Source organism: Coturnix japonica, chromosome 3 (genome assembly GCF_054131305.1).
Source record: "Coturnix japonica strain WE chromosome 3, WE-NBRP24, whole genome shotgun sequence".
Taxonomy (NCBI): Eukaryota; Metazoa; Chordata; class Aves; order Galliformes; family Phasianidae; genus Coturnix; species Coturnix japonica.
This window is the reverse complement of record NC_140665.1, coordinates 82,478,374-82,501,543: the sequence shown is the minus strand read 5'-3', so window position 1 is coordinate 82,501,543 and position 23,170 is coordinate 82,478,374. Positions and strand designations below refer to the sequence as shown.

At 36.3% G+C, this 23,170-nt stretch overlaps 1 protein-coding gene across 44 annotated transcripts in view; it reads right to left on the bottom strand.

The window, feature by feature from the left end:
- DST (dystonin) overlaps nucleotides 1-23,170 on the bottom strand; it is a 280,915-nt gene that overhangs the window by 40,855 nt on the left and 216,890 nt on the right. For 39 of the 44 annotated variants that reach the window (XM_015859182.2, XM_085542024.1, XM_085542021.1 and 36 more), the window contains 15 exons: nucleotides 22,819-22,989; nucleotides 21,887-22,053; nucleotides 19,866-20,025; nucleotides 19,279-19,605; nucleotides 19,027-19,111; nucleotides 17,660-17,901; nucleotides 16,384-16,590; nucleotides 11,524-11,643; nucleotides 11,245-11,352; nucleotides 9,375-9,593; nucleotides 6,235-6,438; nucleotides 3,184-3,415; nucleotides 2,619-2,845; nucleotides 1,778-1,900; nucleotides 226-327 (listed from right to left, as the gene is read on the bottom strand). In XM_015859182.2, coding sequence (XP_015714668.2) covers nucleotides 226-327; nucleotides 1,778-1,900; nucleotides 2,619-2,845; nucleotides 3,184-3,415; nucleotides 6,235-6,438; nucleotides 9,375-9,593; nucleotides 11,245-11,352; nucleotides 11,524-11,643; nucleotides 16,384-16,590; nucleotides 17,660-17,901; nucleotides 19,027-19,111; nucleotides 19,279-19,605; nucleotides 19,866-20,025; nucleotides 21,887-22,053; nucleotides 22,819-22,989 — 2,694 coding nt within the window. The remainder of the gene's footprint in view (nucleotides 1-225; nucleotides 328-1,777; nucleotides 1,901-2,618; nucleotides 2,846-3,183; nucleotides 3,416-6,234; nucleotides 6,439-9,374; nucleotides 9,594-11,244; nucleotides 11,353-11,523; nucleotides 11,644-16,383; nucleotides 16,591-17,659; nucleotides 17,902-19,026; nucleotides 19,112-19,278; nucleotides 19,606-19,865; nucleotides 20,026-21,886; nucleotides 22,054-22,818; nucleotides 22,990-23,170) is intronic. The other 5 variants (XM_085542031.1, XM_085542034.1, XM_085542036.1 and 2 more) reach the window with 1 other exon arrangement.

Below are 23,170 nucleotides of genomic sequence, written 5' to 3'. Positions count from 1 at the left end.
ATAAAAAAAACCCAAACCTCTGCATTTGACAATATGCAAGGAGATTTTACCATGGAATCTATATATAATGCAGCATATGAACAATACGAAAAGAACACATCAGTAGAAAATACCTGCTTGCTGAATTTGTCACCCACTCAATCACATCACATTTTAAATAAACCAGATAATATCCTATTAACTCAAGACTGGATTAAGTATATCAGGTGTATCACACCATCTCACCTGCAGTCCATCTTGGTATTGAACAGCTGCCTGCATAGCTTCGGCAAGCTTATCCACTCGCTCTTTCCATGTTTTGTTTAAGGCATCCCAGGCAGAGTTCAGCTGCAAATAAACACAATTTATATCATTAGACAAAAACAATTTTTCTGCCATATAAGTTACATTCATTAAATAGATATTGCTCAGTAGCTCCAATAAATCAAACATGAATATTTCATATTCTCTTCATATTAAACCTCTTTTTCTATCACTGCTTAGTTTCCCTTAGAATGCATTTGATAGTTTATGATACAGAACTTGCGTAATTCAGCACTATCTATTTATTAACATAGGGCTTATAGTCAGTATGGGAAATGTCAAACCATTTGGAGTTGAATCTTTAGAATAAAAGCAGCATAAAAGAAAATTACATTATCAAATGTGAGAAAAATCAAAAGTCTTTTGTAATCACATGAACAGGACTGGTCTCAGTTACGATACTTTGCATAAAGCATATGAAATTTATTCTTGCATCATTTTCACCAGAAGCAGTCATATATTGCACGAATCAGTAATTTCTTAAATGCTTCTACAAAAAATTAATCCATAAAGCAATAAAATTAATTTTTCTGTACATTCAAATCTGAGTCAATGTTTATTTACCCAAAAGGCCAACTTTACTTTAATACAAAGGCTTCAGGGAAATCTTACTTCTGGTTCCAACATTTTATTTTCAGAATTTCTTTGAGGGCAAGGAATACTACTATCAGCTGAACAAGAATTATGAAGTCTACTGAAAGTACTGCCACCCACCTTATTACGTTAGCTTACAACGTCAAAGGTGGATATTGGTGGTATAGCAGTAGAAGCTGAACCTTCCCACCAATATTCCACTACATTTTGTTTCTGTGAGACAGATGGCAACAGAGGGGCAGTCTAACAAAATAGCATCTCACATGGCAATATGTATGAAGCAAAAGCATGGAATCAAATTCCTCCATGAAGAAAAAATGGCATCCACTGACATTCATTTATGCTTGCTGAATGGTCATGGAAACTAAACAGAGAGGCAATAGGTGGTATATTTCAGCACTAGCAGCGGTAAAGCGAAAAGCAAGCCACATTCCGGACAGCCACGCGCAGCTGTCACACTATAAAATAAAGAGTGTTTCGATCAGATCATCCATGCAAATGGATGGATTACGACCTGGGAACTGTTCATGGAGTTGAATATTAGATTCAGTGCATTAGAAATGATAGTGGCAGTGGAAATATTGCAAAGTTTGTGCAAGCTGGGTCCCAGAAATGCTCACACAGGAACAGAAAGAACACTATATATAAAACCAGGATCTATTGATGATCTATAATTATTAGATCTATTGATCTAATTTAATTGCTGGCAAAAATGCACAGCTAGTGATGATGACTGTGTTGAAAAACAGTGTTTTGCAGCGTTAATAGTGTTACTGTGCCCTCTGTATTTGTTGTAGTTTCCAAGGGAATAAATAGGAGGCATTACTTTCTGAGCCACATATGTAACGTTAATAAATACGAGCATCAGCATTTCCTATACCTCATCTATACTCTTGTTGACAATCGGTTTATCAGGCTCTCCACAAGCAGCTCTAAGTTCAGAGCCTAGGCTCACAACACTCTCTAGCTCTTCTTGCAGTCCATCAATTTCTTCTTTAGCAGCCTACAAGGGAAAAAAAAAATAAATCCAACACTAATAATACTACATTCAATAATTTATGTACAGCTTGCTTTTAAGACAGAACATGTCCGTGTTTGACTTCTACTCTCTTTCAAGTCACGCGGACTTACAACTGGATGCTTAAAATACCAGCATCTCTTTGCAGTGTCAGAGTAAATCAAGTGACATCAGTCTAAATTATAAACAGATAATGATGTCATTTTATACGAGACTGAAAAAAATAAACAGGAAGTTTTAAATTAGATTTCTTTAATCAAAATGTTTTCTTTTTCAGAGGTTATCATTCACTTTCAAATCCGTAGCTATCTACACAAATAATTACAAACTTGGAGAGTAATATACACATCCATGTGCCTTTCATTTAGATGTTGTGTATTATTTAGAATCTAAAGTATGCGTAACTTTTACAAGTCTCAGTGACATATATATTATATTCATGCTTATGAACAGATATGTACGTATAATGACAGGCATAAGCTGCATGCTCACTGCAATTAAGCACTGATATGTATCATTTGCCATAGACTCTTGAGATATCATTACAGTAAACTTCTATATAATTATCACTCTTTGTCTCTATAAAAAAAAAAAAACAAACAAAAAAAAACAAAAAAAACCCATCCTGTGTCATTTCCTAATAATTCTGTCTTTTCTCTGCACACTGTAAATAGAATACTTTGAATCAACTTAAACAACTGACCTCAGCAGCTTCTTGCTGTTGCTTGACTACAGATGGGTCAACTCCAGGTCCCTCTAGTTCTCGAATGAAGTCCTGAGTATCTTTAATAGTAGCTACGAGAGCCATATGATCACACCAGAACTTTTCAGCTAGTTCCATAACATCCAACAATTTGGCCTCCCTTTCTTCAGTCAAGGTCTGGATGTCTTGCCAAATAAGGACCATTTGGTCTAGTTTATCTTGCACAGCTAAACAACAAAGGAAGGAGATTAATACCTTGGAAAAACAATTCTTGGCCATATATATCTCTACAGCTCTACAACAGAAACATATGTGTATATTTTAAAACTGAAACTTCAAAACTGGTTCTTTACAATACTTTTTACAATGTTAAGTGGAAACAAAGAGCAAGACATTTAAAAATAAAACAAAGGTCAGATCCATGATGAATTACAAAATGAATGCCTTGCGGGTTTTTTTTTAAATCTTTAGCAACTTCTCAAGATTAACGGTCACCAAAAATAAAGATTTTATGTGATGAAACTTGCTGCATTTCCACTACATAAGTCTTTCCTCGGTGTACTACCTTTAGCAGATACATCCTTATCTGCTCCTTCAGAGCGAGCAATCATTTCCTCCCCTCGCTGCTTAAGAGTCTCATAGACTGGCTGAAGTTTTTCCAGGTCCATCGACACATTCTTATTTTCACTAATTTGCTCTTTAATCTTCTCAACTTCTGCTGAGATTGAAGGCGGCTGCCTCAGACGTTCAACTATGCGTTGCAAACTCTCAAGAGTTGGATCTATCTTGTCATGAAACTAAGGGGGTGGAAAATGACAGAAAGAAAGCGTAGAGAAATTACAACAAAAATGTTTGAAAAATTACCTCTCAAAGTTCTCTTGGAATAATGTACTTTAAGATTATCATTTTAACATATCTAGTTATATACGCACAACTTGCAATACCCCTGGGTGGTTCTCTCCCACTTAGTACCTAAAAGAAACACATGACTCTGCAAAATGGTGGCACTTCTCAGATTCAAGATACATAATTTTAATATCAAGTCCAGGTTAACTCCTCAAACAATCCATCTGAAAATACTACACAGGGCAGTACCTACCTGCATGCAGTCAGTCCTGCATAATTAGTACTTTAATTTGTATTCTGGAAAGCTATGGCTTTCTGATTGCATCATTTTAGAAATATACTTATCTTAATATAAATTACATGCATTTTTATATCAAGACCACCATATTGCATATCAGCCCTGATTAGGATTTGATATTTAAGGTCATTCCAAAAGACATTTGCCTAATGTCCAAGTGGTGCTCATTAGTGCAGTAAATGTATACTACTTCCTGCGACTAAAAGCTCATAACAGCACGTATTACATTCATCTACATTTGACTCAAAGCCCATGTGCCCAGAAACTCTGTTACATCTACGTTAATTAGGATTGCTTGTCCTTTGGTACAAATATAAAGTTAAGCACTAATATACTATGCTGGATTCATACAGATTACTAGAAGCATCTCACAACCATGCCCCTTCCACGTTACAGAAATTATTCAATTGTGGGTACAGAACCAGCAGGATCTACAAAGAGCACTCTTGACTACACTTGGGAAGGTTGCTAGAAAAAGCACAGCAAAACAAGCTTACTGCACATGAACAAACAGCTACGTCCTTAGTATTCAAAGAAGTACATACAAAACAAATGTAATTCGTTTTTCCCACTGTGCAGACTAATGTTACAAACTCTGTTTTCATTAGAAGTGTAACTATCATACAAGCTAGAAAAATGCAGTATATAAAGATAAGCAACCTTTCTGCATTCCAGACTTCTAAAAAACTGATTATAGCAAGAAAACCTTACAAAAGTGATAAAAACTGAAATAAATTTGGCAATACACAAATCTAATTTTAGGACACATATCCTGCACTTTTAAATTCTTAGTCCATTCAGTGGGCCTCACTTTACTCTGACTTCAATGACTGAGACAAGGTGATTTAGTACTTAAAAGAAGGAAAGGCAAGTCATTAAAATCTCTCTTTCTGGCTCCATAGGTCACATACTGGCTTTGATATATAATGTAATTTAACATAATTTGAAACCTGAAGAGTTAAATAATTATTCTTCTTGGACTGTCTAGACAAACACTGACGTATCCACTAAGCTACAGAGTCTGAATATATATTTACATATTTTAATAAAGAAAGAATTTATATAAAATTACATTCTGGAAGTTAGGATGTTTGGCTTTCCCATCTGCATATACATTTACGTACATTAAGTACTTTAAGGTTCATTTTATAAGTAATTGAGTATTTTCTCAACATCTGATTATATTCTAGTTGTTACCAAAGAATGTATTTTCCATCTTGCTTTCTGATCTTAGCCTTCTGTAACCTTCTGTACTTAAGCACATCTTGTTAATGTCTACCACATACAAAGCAAAGGCTCAAACACTAAATAAATGTCTTGATTTTCAAGCAGGCAGCACACACGCAAAAGAAAAAACACTGAAACTAAATAAACAGGCATCTTTCTGAAGTGTGAATAAAGAGGCTACTTAGAATGACTGGAAGTAGCATGAAATAATGTCTACTACCAGGTCAAAAAATGAATGACATCTGATGTCACCTTTTTTCATTACATTTTTCAATTCGGTCTATAATGTCTAGGAATACAACATTAAGTACCATGACCTATGCAGACAATTATTTAGAATGCAGAATTGATGAGAACCTTAAGGTCTCTTTTTTGATTTAGTCTTGGGAAGAAATACAGCACTTAACTGACAACCAACAGGCAAAAAAGGGAATTTACCATAAAAACAGTGCTAAAGGACACAAAACTTTAATCAGGTTTTTGTGTAGATTCATGTACACAGCTAATGAGGATTTCTTCCTGAATTTCGTGTCACATAAAAAGGATTCTTTTTGGATTTAATGACAAATTAATCCAGTATTATCAAGTTCCTAGGAACTGATACCTGTCAATAGTCCAATAAGGTTCATTCTGTGGAGTAATTAACCTAAGATACACAGCTTTGATGGACTTGACCTGAATTTTATGCTTACTGTAATATTTTGTGAAGTCTAACTTTGCTCACAATTCTTCCACATGAAAAAGTTCAAGAATAAACCACATTAAGATCCTGTGAGTCTATAATGAAGACCAAATGCTATGCATGGTTAAGTACACTTTAGTTCCAGCCTATTAAAGGACCGACTGAAGATGCCAAGTTCTAGATATGACAATATGCAAAGCTAACTGATTAACAAAGACACTCAGACACTCAGATCAAGCACAGCATCAGCAATTAACAGACCAGTAAAAGAAAACTGAATAAACTAAAAATCTGACATTGTTAGATCAAATATTCCTTTTTTGACATTTTAAAGTCGGGAATGGATAATATTTTTCAACATATCTCAACAGCAGGGTCATAAAATTATAACCCCTCAGGAAAATCAAAGCAATTAGAAATAATATGAAAATTCACACACCATTCAGCTGAAAAATCCACACAGAACAGCAGTTTAGTCTTGATATATATACATATAAAATGATAATGTCTGTAAATCTTTCCATGCAAATGAATCTAATCATACTTTAAACTTAAAATGATACCTGGGTACACTGAGAAATGGCTTCATCCAGTGCCAGCGCTCGCTTTTTGACATCTTCCTTAATTTTACTGTAAAGGGTGTCAGCTGCCACATATTTCTCTTGGATAGAGAAACCTTCTCCTGGGCTCAGCTCCAGCAACTGAGGCCCAGTTTTATTCATCTTATCTATATGAGGCTTGTGCTCAGCAATCAGCTCACGCAGTTGCTATAACGAATGAAAAAAACTTATCAGTTTCTTATGCTTAGACCACCACATTACAGCTGTCCACACTTCAAACACATCCAGCTGGCAAGAAATTCCAAACAAATACCTGTCATCCTAATGTAATGCACAAATAATATTAAATAAAGTTAATGACTGCTCTGCCAGTGATGATTCCCTTTCCAAAAGTGAGAGCTACCCAGCCAGGAAACATCACAATTAAAGATACGTTGGAAAGGGCCATGAAATACTCCCTCAAGGCATATCATTACATGTAGAATGCATGGTGCCAACAGATGATGTCGGCTGCGGATGATGTTGGCCACAGATACTCCTCATCATTTTTAGGACCCGTAATGACATAAATGGTAACTATATTCCAAATATTTGCATAATACCACTACATATAGATATTTTCATGCTGATATGTGCCATGAAGCCTTCCAGTGAAGAACGTCACAGAACAAGGTCCTGAAGTTGCAATAATATTAATGCAAGTTATCCTTAATTTAGAAGAGGAAATGAGAACAGAGAGGTTAAAAAACAAAAACTTAAAAGAAAAAACAGTGAAAACTCTCAACACCCACCCCCAAAGTAAGTCTAAACCACATAAAACTGCAAAAGGCCAGAAGGTAATGGTATGTTGTCTTCCAGCTTAACTAAGTATTTTGCTTTTGTTTACTTGCACCCATAGGTCTGACAAAAGGAAGAGATTTCAGGAGGAGTAACCTAACCATTCCCTTCAGTTTCATTTATTGTCTCAGTTCATCCTTTCCTTTTCAGAAAAACCCCACTGTCTGATGAGACACTGCCCCTCTGAGTGCTGTGAGCCCCATGCATTTCTAGCCTACAGTCACTGTGCAGGAATGACAGGCTAGAGCAAGCACATGCTCTGTTCCTCCTAGTTCAGGGATTGTTTAAACAAACGAAGACATAGAAAAGGGCTTATATCAGTCGCAGTGTAAATAAATCCTCTTCAACTGAGGTCCTTCCCTTAAAAAGAAATGCTGATACTGACTTGCTTACGTGCTCCTCCTCAGAAGAGGAGGAGTTGGAAAGATTGAAAATACAGTGACCATGACTATCCACTATTCCCTGATGAAGAAACAACTATGAAAATAAAAAAGAAAAAACAACAAAAAGCAAAAAGCAATGACCAGCTACTGCCTGAAAGTATAATTCTACCTGTATACCACGCATCAGAAAAAAAACAACAACGCTGACTAGCACAGAAAAAAGCAAATGCTAAGCTAAGAATAGTTAGAAAGTTTTTAGTAAATCATTTTATGTATTTTATTTTTGTGCACAAATAGATAACTTGACAGTGTTACAGAGTTTGCATCTATAGGTATAAACTTTACTATGCCGGTATTCTGTTCAGCAAAATTCAAACTAAATTAACTGCGTGTTAGTATAAATGTAAGTGAATACATAAGAAATATAAGGGAATAAAGAAAGCCGAATTCATCATGAGGACCTTTTTCCTTTTTATAACAGAAGCACAAATGATCTGGTCTTTGCTACAATTGGGTAAACAATTCCAGTAAATCAGTGTTCCAGATCAGATTACGTGTTAAAATTGCCAGACATTAATCTTCTGCTTAAACAAATCTCAGCTAATGGCATAGCCCAAGGAAAATGCAAAACTACAAGTTCAGATGAAGGGCCTCTCATGCAAGAATGATTAAAGTAGATGGGGAAACAAACCTGTAAGTAAAGCAAGCATGATTTGGTTCATAGTGACTAATCAAGATAGTTTGTAAAGCTCATGTGATATACTTAGTCTTAATGGAGCATGTTTGCTCTTTGTGGACACAGCAAGAAGACAAATGAGCAAACACAGTGTTTACCACTGTATCAAGTGGCACATCTTCAATAACTGGTCTCACAGTAAACAGGATTTTGAAGCCAGTATTCATCCTATCTATCTCGAGTCATTTAACTGAGGCAACTAAAATTAAGAAGCCCAGCTTCTCTGTGCCCAGTAGGAAAAAACAGGTATCTCCAGTAACGATATTGGCTTTGCACTTGCTAAAACATGCAGGTTTTTAACCTTGGTAGGTTAAATCTGATTCCATGTCAAGTGGATTATAGTTGTTGCCTGAAGCACGCTAATTTTTGTCCCACTTGATTATTTTATGCAAGAAAGACCAAATGGAGGCCAGACTATAAAATAAAGTCCCCTCTCTACTTTGCGATAAGAAACAGTTATTTACTTTTATAATTATATAACGTATTTTTTAAGAGAATTGGCCAAGGGATCGGCTTAAACCAAACCACAGAACTCCTGGACCCTGAATTGTCAATCTTCCTGGTTTAGCTGAGTTTAGTTCCTGGTTCAAAAAAGTTTAGTTTCCATGATATCAACAAAACAAACACCACAGTTTTTACTTGTACATAAGGTTAATACATACGCATATTAATACATATTGCATACACTGACTGCATTTCAGTTTCTACATGCTGCCAGCAGGTATCCTAGCTGTTTCTGTTCTCTCATGTTACTCTTTCTTGGTTCTTACTACATAATCTAATTTCTGTTCTTCTCGTTTATGGACTTGGTTTGTTCTAATGGTGTCATATTTATGTGTACTTTTAAATACACTTCTAAGCTACTCATTTCTTACGCTTACCTCCATTACTTAATGGCAGTTGTTTCCTCTTTAGCCATCTTTTATGCTTTACATTGCTTGCTGCCTTCCCCAGATAAATCTTGTTTGCATGCAGTTTGGAAAACAGCAGAGGCATGATTTTATTTATATTTCCTATTATTATTTTATATCACTTTTTTCAACAGAAGTCTAATTGTCAGTATAAATGGTCAGTGAAGTAATTCATGGTTCCAAGCAGAATACTTGTTAGCTTTTGACACTTTGGTTTTTTGTTGTTGTCGTTGCTTTTTTGTGTTTTGCTTTGTTTTTAAACAGCAAAATTCTTACCCGATGTTCTTCTTGTTGTTGCTTTAAAGTTTCGTACTCAAGGGCTGGTGCAGGAAGCTGAGAGATGATCATTTCTGTTTCAGTTAACCACGGCCAGAGCTCTTCATAAGTCTCCCAGAACTGGTTAACTAGAGACTGAGCCCGCTCCAGCTGGAGGTTTCTCTCTGAGTTCATTTGACAGACTGTATCATATTTCTGTAACAGGCTTTTCAGTTTTTTCTGTGAAATAATGTTAATAAAAAATAGCAATGTATGTCTTTTCCACATATTTATTATCCTAATCCCTAAACAGTCTTTGAAAATTGATAGCACCAAACCACACTGAACCCAAATCTTACTTTTGATAGTAGTTCTACAGTACTGGTGTATTTAAAGAGGAAAGAATCAATATTGTGGGAGACGTGAGTTTAGCTGGACACATTAAAAGTAACTAAAATACAAACAACATTTTATTCCTAGAATTTCCATTTAAGCTGCAAATGACTTTAGTGCTAATCTCAGCCCCACTTCCCTTCCGGAGGCACTCACCTTTAGCAACACTTGGCAAAAACTAAGTTTTTCAAAGCATTTCTGAATCCAAGCATCATGAAATGCACAAAAAATTGTTTTGTTTCGTTTTTAAATCTGCCAAAGAATAGGGCAGATACTTCTGGATTAACTTCCTACAGGAAGTATGTAACACTGTTTTCCATTTTAGCATGTATTAATTAATGAGAATATGTTACCATTAATGATATGACAGAACTTAAAGGTTTAAGCATTACCCGTCTATTCTGTTTGGGCATGTGATAATAAAAGAACTATCAACTGGATATATAATTTTCTGTGGAAGACTGTCCATCTTATCATTTTTATGAAATATTATATGTGATAATGCACATAAATGCTAGACTTAGAAAAACTAAACATATAAATAAGGCACTGAATATGAAGTACAGAATCTTTTCTGTCAGAACAAGGTATTGTTTCATTTGTTATGTCTTGCATGTAAATTAACTACAGGGATGCTATCCAAAGGACAAAACATTGCCTAACATACAGAAATACTGTTGGGTTTTTTTTACTAAAGCATATATCTAATAGAGGATCGCCTACATTTACTCTTCCTTTTGGCTATATTTTAATAGACTGAACTAAATTCACTTAAGAACAAATCAAATTTATTCAGTGATTCTGCAGCAGAGCACAATTAAGATAATTACTGTTAGTCTTTGCAAGGACCAAAATCACAGAACATATCCATAACAGTAAAAATCCATTCTAAAAACCAGCAGGAAAAACTTCTCTGTGTGCATGCATATAAAACACACACCTATATGATATACGCATATTCTTTCAGCCCTCAACCTCAGGCTGTGTGTGCACATAAACAAATGTGTAAGACTGCCTTTCATTGGCTGTGTTAGTCAACAGGATGGAACATTCCCGGCAAACAATTCCCCCACTGAAATTGGCATAAATGATGATAAAGACGCACACTGAGGTGCCAGCCACTGAATGAGGCACAGAAATACACACACCCAGCCAGAGCTTCACAGACTCTAGAGAACAGTGGAAGATAAACAGCCAGATTCCACATGCAACACCCCAGATGACTAATACCTATGCACTCAATCATTTCACTGGCTAAAACACTGTTTACCATGGAAGATGACAAATGGGGCTCCAAATTAGTCTCAGATAATGTAGTAGACAGTGCTTGCTCTTTGAGCATCCTGAAGCATTTCGTCTAGTATTACAAACCCTGGACTAGAAGTGGCTGTAATTAATGTTTTTTCATTAACGTTTTAAAGTACACACCACAAGAATCTTCCTACCGTCTATGGTCTTTCTACCTACTACTGTAGCTGCAAATTTATGGGAAATTTACCTTTATGGTCTGCTTCTCTTCTTCGGTGCACGTGTTCATAATCTTATCCCCGGACTTAACAAGTTCATCTATAGTATCTTTGTGCCTTAAAATCTCCATGGTAAAAGCCTTGAAACACAATAAAAACTGGTCAGCAATATAAAATAAAATACATGGAGCAAAAACTATTCGTGAAGTGCATTATGATGGACTGAAAATTAAATCACGCTAGTACATTTTCTAGATGGAGAGAGCGCTGGCCAATAATTAACATGACAGTTGGAAATGCATTTCTTTTACCTTTTGAACTTGTAGCTGAGCTGTGGTCTGGTCTTGCTCAAGCCTAATATCACCAAGAGACATCAGTTTCTTTTCTGTTTCTGCAAGCCAGGCGAGTTCAGCATCAGCTGCTTGATCAAACTAAATGAGGGAGACATGATTAAGTTGAAGGATTCTATAGACATGAAAAATTAGAATGACTTCAAAAATTTTATAGAAGATAAAAAGCACACTTCTGAATTAGCAGAAAGATAGTAACTCCCTTTCCATATGAGGTTTTTACATAAATGAAATACAATGCCCCAAACGGTTCTGAGGAATTGGAATAAAATCAGCTTAATTCATAAACATGACTAAGCAACAGAAGTATATTTTTCCAAAGCCTACAGCTCTTCTAACAGCCATAATTAAAAGGGTTATCATTTCAGAATTTTAACTAGAATATTTATTGTCATTTGACTCAACTTTCATGTCTTTTCCACTTCCAAACTTACTGTTACAGATACAGTTACATTGTTATAGTACATTGTACTTATTGTTACTGCTTTTCTTATCTTAAGAAATAGCTGTTTGATGCTATCTTTTTAATCTTAAGAGATGCTTTGGTAATAAATGATAAAGGTGAAGCAACTACAATTCAAATAAGTCAGTGGAAAAAAATAAAGTAAAATCACTAAATTCAGAGAATACAGGATTTTATCCAAAATCAGAACACAGATTAAATATCAGAACACTCTGAGGCATTTGGGCAGCCGGTCCTTTCATTAAAAGATTATCTTCTGACTACTGTTAGCTGACACTTCAATGTTTCAAAAATTACCTTAAAGCTCTATGTATTTAGAGTATTTAGAGGATCTGTTTCTTACTAATTTGTAAAGAAAAGCAAGAGATCCTGAAAAGAAAAGAATTACCTGGGGATCCAACTCTGCTGAAAGGATTACATTTTTAAAAAATGATGTCTTATCTATCACTTCTACTCAAGTTTGCAAACATGCATCTTAGTGCATCCATACTGTAATATTGAGCTTAAGCCATAGAGAAAGAATCTGCAGTAACATCAGATACACAGAGCACTAACCACTGAAACTACCATTTTTTTCTAAAGCTTTGACCCCCACTGTAATTATTTGAAGCTTAATATGGCTCTTTCTGAAGATCTATCAGGGCATTTTAGGTCAGAACCTGTTACTTGTGTTGTTAACTCACACACTTCCTTCAGAAGTCACACTCAGTCCCTCTCATCTTTTATATCTGTTGGCCAGTGCATTTGTCGCTGTAGAACTACTACAGCGTTGTTCCTGGAGCATAGCTGGAGTTTGCTTAGGCCACTGAATCACCCTTGTCTTAGTGGTTAATTATGAGTCCCACAAAAACAAAGGAAGCACTTCTGAGATTTCATTCTTCTTGAGTCGATATTTTTCAGCCTTGTTTAATCCATTTGTTACATGAAAGAGAGCTGAAACATTCTTTTTCACCATATGTCATTTCTCATATAAAGTAACAGAAAGTAGGATGTGTCCTAAATACTACAACTTCCTAACAGAAAGGTATGTTCTGAAACAATCAGTACTGTAAACATTAGCATGAAGTAAATGCACCAACAGTATTTAAATCAAAGTTCTTTGGAAGCCCATCTATTTATGACCCAACTAAAGGAAACGAACACAATGTCTAATGTATTAGAGGTACAACCAGTCTGTGACTTCCTAATACTAAATATCCATGGTTATGTCACTAATATTGAGCAAACATTTAGTGGAAATAATAAAATAAAGGCATGGCACTGGAAAAGTCTAGGTTCCACAGTGCTGAGCAACATTAGAACTCTAAGCCTCATTTACTAAAGATGTAGGATTCGTAATTTATGATGTGCATGTTCAACACTGAGGAATATGAAGTAAAAAACCCAGCACCCTCTGCATCCAAAATTCAAATGTATTTTTCTCAGTAATGCATAGCAGAATTATTTTTCAGCCTGAACATCGCTTGAGTCACTATTAAAAAAGTCTGTCTTATTCCTACTTGGTTTAACCAACCATGGTTCATTGCAGTACTTCTAACCAGGAAGGACTGACTTGTGAATGTGATGACACTGTGATTTTCTTTGTGAATGCTTTATAAAGCACCCTCTGTGACTGCTTTGGAGAAAAGAACAAGGAAGGCAACTACAGAATATGACCTTCTCTTTTTACATAGCACTTTCTGCACTAGAGAAAGATATTGACCATTACCTTCAGTACCAACAAATGAAAACATGGAGTAGAATTTCTCTCTCGTATATTTCTATCCATTTAGGGACACTCACATTATATTAAGTGTTCATCTCATTAACAGCATGAAACCATGTACTCAACAGTCCATACAGCTTAATGCATTTGCCCCCTTGGCCCAGTAATGCCTATCACAGAAACCATGCTACTTACACTGTACTCTCACATTCTTGGTGGCTATGTCCTCCAATCAAAACTTATTAATAGAACAGACACTTGAACAAGTTGCTTCAGGGTAAGCTTACAAAGCATTAGCTCCTCCAAAAATATTTTTTCATTATGCATGGTCTATCTTTGAGCTGAATGGAAAGCAGCTTACACTTATACTGGAAGCATGTTAAGCCCCTTAATCGTGAGGTAGTGTATAGGAGTATACTGTGGTGGGCTCAAGTGAAGGTTAGGGGTATTCAGGAAGGACTAGAATGCCATATGTCCTTTCAAGGTTAGGTAGTGGAGCAGCATCTCTGGATCCTTCAGGCCTGGACTTGAATATGCTGAGTTGGTGTTAGGTAATAAAACATAATTTAGAGACTTGAAGGAGAGTGAACATTCTTCTGTTTCATAGAATCTATTAGAATTCTATGAATCTAGGCCTAGACAGATGTTAAATAACACCAGTCCCAACACTGATCCCAGAACACCACATCATTGGTTTCTACTTAGACATCGAGCCATTGACTGCAACTCTCTGAATGTGACCATCCAGCCAGTGACTTATCCAGCAAGTTGTACATCAATCAAATCCTCTTTTTACCCAACTTAATGACCAGGATGTCACATGGGACAGCATCAAACTCTTTGCACAAATCCAGGTAGATGATGTCAGTTGCTCTTCCTTTATCCAGTGACACTGTACCTCCATTAAAAAAGGCCAATTTTGCCAAGCATGGCTTGCCCTTGGTGAAGTCGTGTTGGTTACCACCAATCACCTCATCTTTATTTTCCATGTATTTTCCAAGTGTAGGGCCTTCAAGAGGATCTGCTCCATGATCGTGCCAGACACAGAATTGAGACTGACTGGCCTGTAGATCCCTGGATCTTCTATCTTTCCCCACCTTGAAAATGGGTGTCACATTTTCCCTTTTCCAGACAGAGGGAATTCCACCACACTGCCATGATCTTGCAAATATGATAGAAAGCAGCATGGCAACTTCCCAGTTCCCTCAGAATCCATGGATGGAACTCATCGGGTCCAATGGACTTGTTCACTTTAAGGTTCTTTATATGCTCTCGAAACTGACCTTCACTAACAGTAGGTAGATGTTCTTCTCTGAATTCTTAGCTCTGCTTTCTGCAGCTTGGGAGTTCCGGCTAGAGCCACAAGACTGAGGCAAAGAAGTCATTAAGCACCTCATATTCCTCTGTATCCCTTGTGACTGGGTCTTCAGTTTCCTTCTGAAGAGGGCCCACATATTCCTCGGCCTTCCTTTTATCACTGATACACTTTTAAAATTTCTTCTTGTTCCCCTTTATGTCCCTAGCAAACTTTAATTAAATCTAGGTTTTAGGTTTCCTAACCTGATCCTTGGCTGCTTGGACAGCTTTGCAGTCCTCCCAGGTAACCAGCTCCTGCTTCCACTCCCCATAGACTTTCTTTTCATACTTAATTAAATCCAGAAGCTCCATGGAGGCCTCCTGGCATTCTTGCCTGCCTTCCTTTTTCCTCTTTTCACTCACAGAAATCACCCTCTGTTGCTGAGGATTTGTTTCAAGGAGACAAAATAATACTCATAACAAACTCCTTAAAAAGTTAAACATGAAGTTATTTTTAACCTTGCTAATAAGGAGATCTGAGTTACTGCCAGCCTCTTTTCAGTTGGCTTCCAAGAAACTTTGAAATCGTCACATACGGTTGCTCCTTGTCCCATTATAACTTTTTACGGGAACTATCAGCAGAAAGAAAAATCTCCACCAGTATTTTTATGCTAGAACTGTAGGCAGACTGTGGAAAATTGTGTTCCATGATGTTTTTACAAATATGGACCTTAATATGGGACCATTTAGTAAAGAAACTGGAGTGTCGGCTCTCAAAGCATACCCATATACACGCACCTGTGTGTGTTTTGAAACCTTCACATATTTAGTAATTCAGGTTTTGTATCCCAACAAGAAAAGTATTGTGGATATGAGTAAAAGCAATTGTTATTTTAGATCTCCAGTACAGTTTGGATAATATGGTCCAGCTTTTAATTGTCAAAAATATAGGGAAGCTAGACAATCAACTGATGCTGGAAGGTGTAGCAACATTAGTGATTTCAATGCTGCATCCAGGAAAATTGGCTGGGAAACTGGGTCATATTTTACTTAACATGATCTGTGAAAGATAAGGGCGATTCAGTTCTTACTCAAGAAAACTCCCACTTAAGCAACCACGGGATAGTTATAGTAATGTTAGCTACAAGACTGAAGCTTTTGTCAACAGAAAGGCGTGTGATTACAACCGCATACCTTCTGGCATGCATATCTTTACAGTGGAGTCACATTCCATTCAAACAGGTCTTTTGCTGCCTGAGCACAAGAAATGCTTGGCAACACTATTAAAGGACATCTTCTATTCAAGTACACATTGCCAGAGGCCATTTATTATAGCCCTAAAACAGGTTTTCAGTACCTGCTGGGATCTCAGGATGGCAGCATCAATCTCATCCACCTTCTGAGAGATTGTGTCAGTCACTAATCTGTATCGTTCATTGTCCTCTGTTATCATCTTGTCGAGTCCCTCTCTAGCCCTCCATGGCACCAGTTCCAGGAAGGCACTGCCAACTTCATTGAGAGTGTCCAGTAAGGCTTTGTTGTTTTTTGCTTCTTTCTTCAACTCCTGAAAAAGGTCATTAAAAGTAAATGTGCCAGCATGAGTTGAACACGCACACAGCTTACATATGTTTTTTATTCTCTAAACTACTGAATCGAGAACTGAAATGTTTTCCAGGCACACCAAAGGGATAAATGAACACAATTATTTTCAGCTCAGTTGTACTAGCTTTTTGATACTTATAAGTTGTTTGACGAAAAACTGGGTAAGTCTAAGTTTTCTACAGACTATACACTAAAAACATTTCTCCAGTCAAGATGATAGCTTGAAATTCTCTGAAATGTTATGAGTTGTGAGTACTTCAGGAAGTGAACAAATAAAATAAGACTAACACATGCCAGTTGCAGCCTGTCACTCCATAAGGAACTAAATCACCTCCAGAGCATGAAATGAAGGAAAATATCATTAATTCAAATGATTCCTGAAATGAGCAATGATTGTATTGTACTCCTGTCAAATTATCACACAATCCTTCAAGCTTTTTCTGTACAGGAAGCCCCACTGATAGTCATTTCTATATCTATATGTACAACTATAATTCAATATTTACATATTTAGTAATGTCTATGTGATTTTATATTTTAACATATACATTACTAATATACTAATTGTTAATATGTATTATTATAGCATATATATCATTTGAAGGAATGACATTTTTTCCTTTTTTTCCACTCAAAACACCACCCTCACCATATAGCTTGCATTTTTTTTTCTAAATATGTATTTTTTGTTAAACAAGCTTAGCAATGCATTTTAAATGCAGTATTTTTCATACTTTACAGGATAATATCCATGTCATAACTAAAGAACCAAAATAACTTTGTTTGACAGCTTCAGAGTTTTCCCAGGGTAAGGTAGCTGCTTGAACAAGAAAGAAATGCTGAACTAAAAATAAACTGCAACCCAGTTTTGCATGAGATTAAAACAAATGATTCTGGAAAGTAAGCATGATTCTTGACTACTGCTACAATTAGTCAGCTGATCTAATGCTGAATTAGTTATTCACAAAACCAAACCAAAGGTTAACACAAAACCGTAAAGCAATAAATAATTCACAGACTCTAAAACCTACTTTTTGTCTTTCCTGTGCTTGGCTTAATTCTTCACCCTTTGGTATTTGAGTTTCATATGACAGCAACTCCACTTCCACTTTGTCAAGCCACTTGCAGAGCTCTTCATGGGTTGAGTGCAGCTGACCTGCAAGCTGTAGGGCCTGCTCTAAGGTCTTGGACACATCAGAACTCAATTTTGTAATGTCTTTGTATCTCACTTTAATGCCTTCCAGTTTATCTTGAATTATTATAACTTCGTCACCTAAAATACCAGAAGAATGTTATTTCCTGTGAACACAATTCCTTAAAAACAAAACCATTTCCTAAACATCAGCCCCTACACAGCAATCTCAGTATTTAATTTAGAAAGCGATCCAAACAAGAAGACGGGGCAAATCCTCACCCCCTTTAAATTATTCTACGCTCGCTAAGCCTACAAAGCTATGAAGTTTACCTCAATTTAGGATCTGATCTTCTGTCTTTTTTACTGTTTTACTAAACTATCAGAAAGTGATGACTTTGACTCAACTTTTAATGCAAATGCTCTTTTAAAAAAATCCATCCTTAAGTACACAGTAGTTCTTAAACTGTTATAAAAAATTACAGAAGTTACTGAAAATACTAAGAAAAAAGTCAAGAATACTATAACTAGATTTTCCGTTACACTAATATTCTACACAATTCCTTGAACTGAACGCCCTTCCTTACAATCCATTAAAAACAAAAGGCTAAAATAAAAGTAACCTCCTGAAATTTATATTCAGATTTCATTATAGATTATGCATAATGTTTAAATTTGGAACGGAGAAGGATTCCCTCCCTTCAACCATATGTGTGTCTTAAGGAGTTCAAGAACTTTACAAGTGCTGGAAAATTTGGACAGATGTTGATCTACAGCGCAGGCACACTGCATACAAACGGAATGCAACTTTTCCCACAGTACTAGCTCCAATGGACAAAGCTTTCCTCTTGCAGTAAAAGGTAGTCTAATATCTCGTTCCCTGAGAATGTCTCCAGGGAACTGACTGTGTCCATGGCCAGGCAATCTGAGTAATGTCCTTAACTTGCTATGTAAGAATGGAATGCAGGTTCACTAAAACAATTTTCCACTAAAAATAATAAGAAAACAAGGACCAAATTCTCTACAAGCATAAATTAACTTCTGCTCACTAATATCAACAGTACAATTAACTCCAAAACACAACCCACCTTGATCTCATACCTTTATTAAAACAGATAACTACAAGTGCTTTAACCAACAAGCATATTGGTTGTTACTAATACTTGGCTGTGACTAATATTTACATATTCCACTTAAAACTTCTCATAAGCACTTATTACCAAAAAAAACCCACCTGGTGAGCTGTAATTTTCTAAAACCTCTCACCTGTTGTTTGTTTGAGAAGCTCTAAGCCATTTTGTATAGCCAGGTCAACATTTTGTTTCCTGAGAAGAATCTCCTCCTGAAGCTCCTAAGAGAAAATGCCATTTGTGTAAGCACAGACATAATAAACAACACTATTTTCATTTGGAGTTAGCATATTTCCTTTTAAGTTAAAATAGATTAATGAAAAATAAATGAACTATGGATTATAAATCATATAAAAAATAAATAATAAATGAACAGAAATCAAAATACCAGTAGTTCAGAGTGCTGTTTCTCAAGCAATTCTGTGTTGCAGTCTTGGACTGACAGCTTGCTCAGTTTATCATGGACTTCATTCAGCCAGTTCATCAACTCAACTTCATCCTCCCCAAAAATCTGAGCATTGCAGTACGCTTGCTGTAGAAGTTCAGACCTGCTGTTGCTCTTCTCTTGAATCTCAATGTATCGGGCCTGAGAAGAATCTAGCTTTTCCTGCACCATATCTTTATCTTCCCTGGAGCTCATAGTCTTTAGAGACTGACCAATGCTAATGGCCTGAAGCAAACTCTTATTGTGAGCTAGGACATCATCTTCTAGGGCCTATATATTTTTTTAAATAATGAAGAACAATGGAAAAGAAAATCAGAAAAACATAAAAGAAATGTAAGTGGAAATAAATAAAAACTGAATTAAAAAGAACATATTGCCAACACAAATGAATAAAACTCAAATTACAGGAAAAAAAAGTAAAAAGCAGTATGGTAAAATACAAGTACACTACAACAGCCTCCCCAATTGTGCTTACTTCACAGATGAATTTAAACAGAATGGCACAAGCAATTGTGTTGTTCATGTCTTACTTTATGCTGAGAAATCTGCTGTTGCAGTTTGGAAGCCTGTGTTCCAATGGGTTCAGCATTTGCAAGTCTCTTCTCTGTGGCCGACAGCCACTCCACCAGTGGCTCCAGAGCTTCATGAAACTGCTGTGCTACCACTGAGATACCTTCCAACTGACGGTTCCTATAAACATCCCAAGAGAAGGATCTTACTGTAGGGTTTCTGCTTTAGCAGGGGTGTTGGACTGGATGATCTCTTGAGGTCCCTTTCAATCCCTGCAATTCTGTGATTACACACCTTTTAAAGCTAGGTTAAGACTTCACTGAACCAAAACGTATGATCGCACTTCCTCAGCACTGTACATTATCTTCTAACATTTGTTCAATGATGTGAACAGAACTATGTGGCTTTAATTCACTCTATTTTGAAACTAATGAGACAGTGGTAATAAAGCACTAAGACTTGACCTTCAAAATAAAAAAAGAAGTATCTAAAACCTTTCTGTTTCAGGTTATTACATTTCAGAGAAAGTTCTTGATTATAGGAAATTTTCTCTACAGCCACTGCTGAGAAAATTTCCCCCAAGAAGGCTTTTAAGAGATATTTTTTTCCAACATGAAAAACATTACAGTATTGTCTTTCAGCAGGGGATCTTGTTACAGGTAAAAACTATGCTTTCCTAGGCTTACAAACAAGGGAGACCCTATAGACCTGTCACAGTCAGATATCTAATGCTCACAGAAATACTCTACTATGTTTTCAGAATCGTGGTCTGATCTCCAGATCTTCTCAAATGAGAAGCCAGAGACTGGCAAAGGAAAATGGAGACAAGTCTGTCTCCATCCATCTATCCATCCAGTTGCAGACAAGTCTGCAACTAATAGATAGGTTGGGAAAAGCTGCTATTTGATTTTTAATTAAGTATCACCAGATTGGGAAAATAATATTAAATTAAATATGACATTAACTTTTACTCCAACAATGACTCAGATTCCTCCAATAAATTTAAAAAAATAAAATAATCTATTAGTGGTTTACTCCACCAATTGAATAATTGTATCACTGGTATGAAATAACAAAAGACATTCAGAGTAAAGGAACTATAGAGGCTAGCAGAAGGTGCAGAAGACAACACCGCTGAATTTCACTTTATTCTAATTACTCAAATCCCAATCCATCCATTTGCTCTTCACTGCAAAGTTTTACTGCTCACTTAAGATAATTTTCCTAAACTTTCCAAATCCTTCCTCATTCTCAATTACGTATCTTTCACTTATGTGTAACTCTTCTCTTCCTGCTCCAAGGTTGTCCTTTTTAAAATCCCTATCCAAAAAATACATTCAGCAAAGTCCTTTAAACACTTATGTCTTCAGACACTTTACAGTTCATTACCTGCCATATATTTTATACACAGACAATTCATAAAATATCTAAGTGTGTGTACTAGACATTGTGTCTTTTTAAATTGGAACTTGAACTAGACTTCAGTCTGTAGCAGTGTTTTCTGCACTGCTAGAATACATGCACATACTTCCGTGGTCCTTTTTTCTTGAGAACTAATGCAGCTTAGCAACTTGAATAAGACCATCAAAAACTGGCAGCACGAGGGCTTCTAAGGTCTAGAAACTAATTATATGGATAACACTGAACAGCACAAGGAGTGCCATCTCTTCGTAACAGCATGTCAGGATTCTGAAGTCCCAAATCCGCACTTGAGTCTATGCAAAACAGGAGATTTGGTTTTTAAATCAAGAAACTAATGAACTAACAGACATAAATGTTTAAAATACACACACACAGTTAACTCTGGCAGATTGTTACATCCTAGGCTACAATTCTGTTAGAACCTTTTGCACTTTTCAAGACACTACTTCTCACTTTTTTCTTCAGAGGACATATTACATCAACATCAAGGTACAGTAATGTATCAACAAGGATAATATTACTTAAAATATTTTGCATTAGGAAGTTCCACATGCTGCTTCTGACCATCCATTACATGCTATATCTGTATTTTTCAAAGCTAAGAAAGAATCTGAAATACCTTGCTTCAGCTTTACTGAGCAATGCATCCCATCGACTATCCAGCAAACTCAACTGCTTCAAGATTTTCACTTTATCAGCAGGTTCTGCTGACTCTGCAATTTTCTCCCCTTCACGCTTGATTACCTCAACAGTAGGCTTGCGGTCATCCAACAGCCTCTGGAGAAGCTAGAGAGAAAGCAATGAGGTATAGAGTTATTGAGGAACACTGATGTTACAAGTATAAAAACAGAAGAAGGTTGACTTCTTGAAAAACTTTTAAAGGAAAAAAAAACCCAAAAAACCACAAAAAACAATGATTATATTGTGATGCTAATCAAATATAGACACTCTTCTCCCTGGCCCTAAATACATGCTCATTTTAGTTTCTCAACAGCAGCAAAGCTTTGCCAAGTCCATAAGACCTCCTAGGTTTCTTTGGGGTGAAAACACGTGGCAACCCCAAAGAGCAAATATACAGGGTAACAAGTTACATCCAATACGACTTAAGAAAACATGCCATTTAACATATTTGCTGTATTTTGTAGGAGCATTCATGAGAAAGACACATGTGCTTCTAGATTTGGCAATACAAATGGCAATCATGTAAATAGACACAAAAATAAATGAAATAATCTAGTCATTGTTTCTTTGAGACACCACGAAATTCATTCATCTAGTCTAATAAAATTATCTTCTTTTCCAATGGAATTTAACATTTATTTCTAAGAGAGTGTTAATAATTCTAACTAGAGCTCATACTGCAGCTTCACACTATGTCCTGAGCTCCTAGAAGGCGGGCACTTCTCCCAATCCTGGACAGACTTAGGAGTCCCAAATGGGTGGTCGTCAAGTATACCTCAGTACACTTGAAGAGCGTGACTTTTGACAGACATAAAAGATTTCTTCTCATTTCTCCAGTGGAAAGAGAGAGACTGAACATGTTATACTTACTTTCTGCTCTTGTATTTGGGCCTTCACAACTTTGAATTCAGCAGATGGTGGCTTTTGATTAGCCACAAGTTCTTCTGTATCAATAAGCCAACTAAGCAGAGATTCAAGGGCATCCTGAAATCTCCCGCAGTGAAGGAGGGCTTCCTGCAATTGTGCAGCACGTTGGGCAACCTGAAAGAAAGCAGAGCATCTGACTGTAGTTTTTTGGTTGGTTTTTTTTCTTATTTCTGTGAAATAAGTAGCTAAAATTTGCTCAACACTTGGAAATATCATTACCACATACTCTCACTTTCATAGGTTTTTGTAACAGCACTATTGCACAATTTACCATTAATCTCTACAGTCATTCACC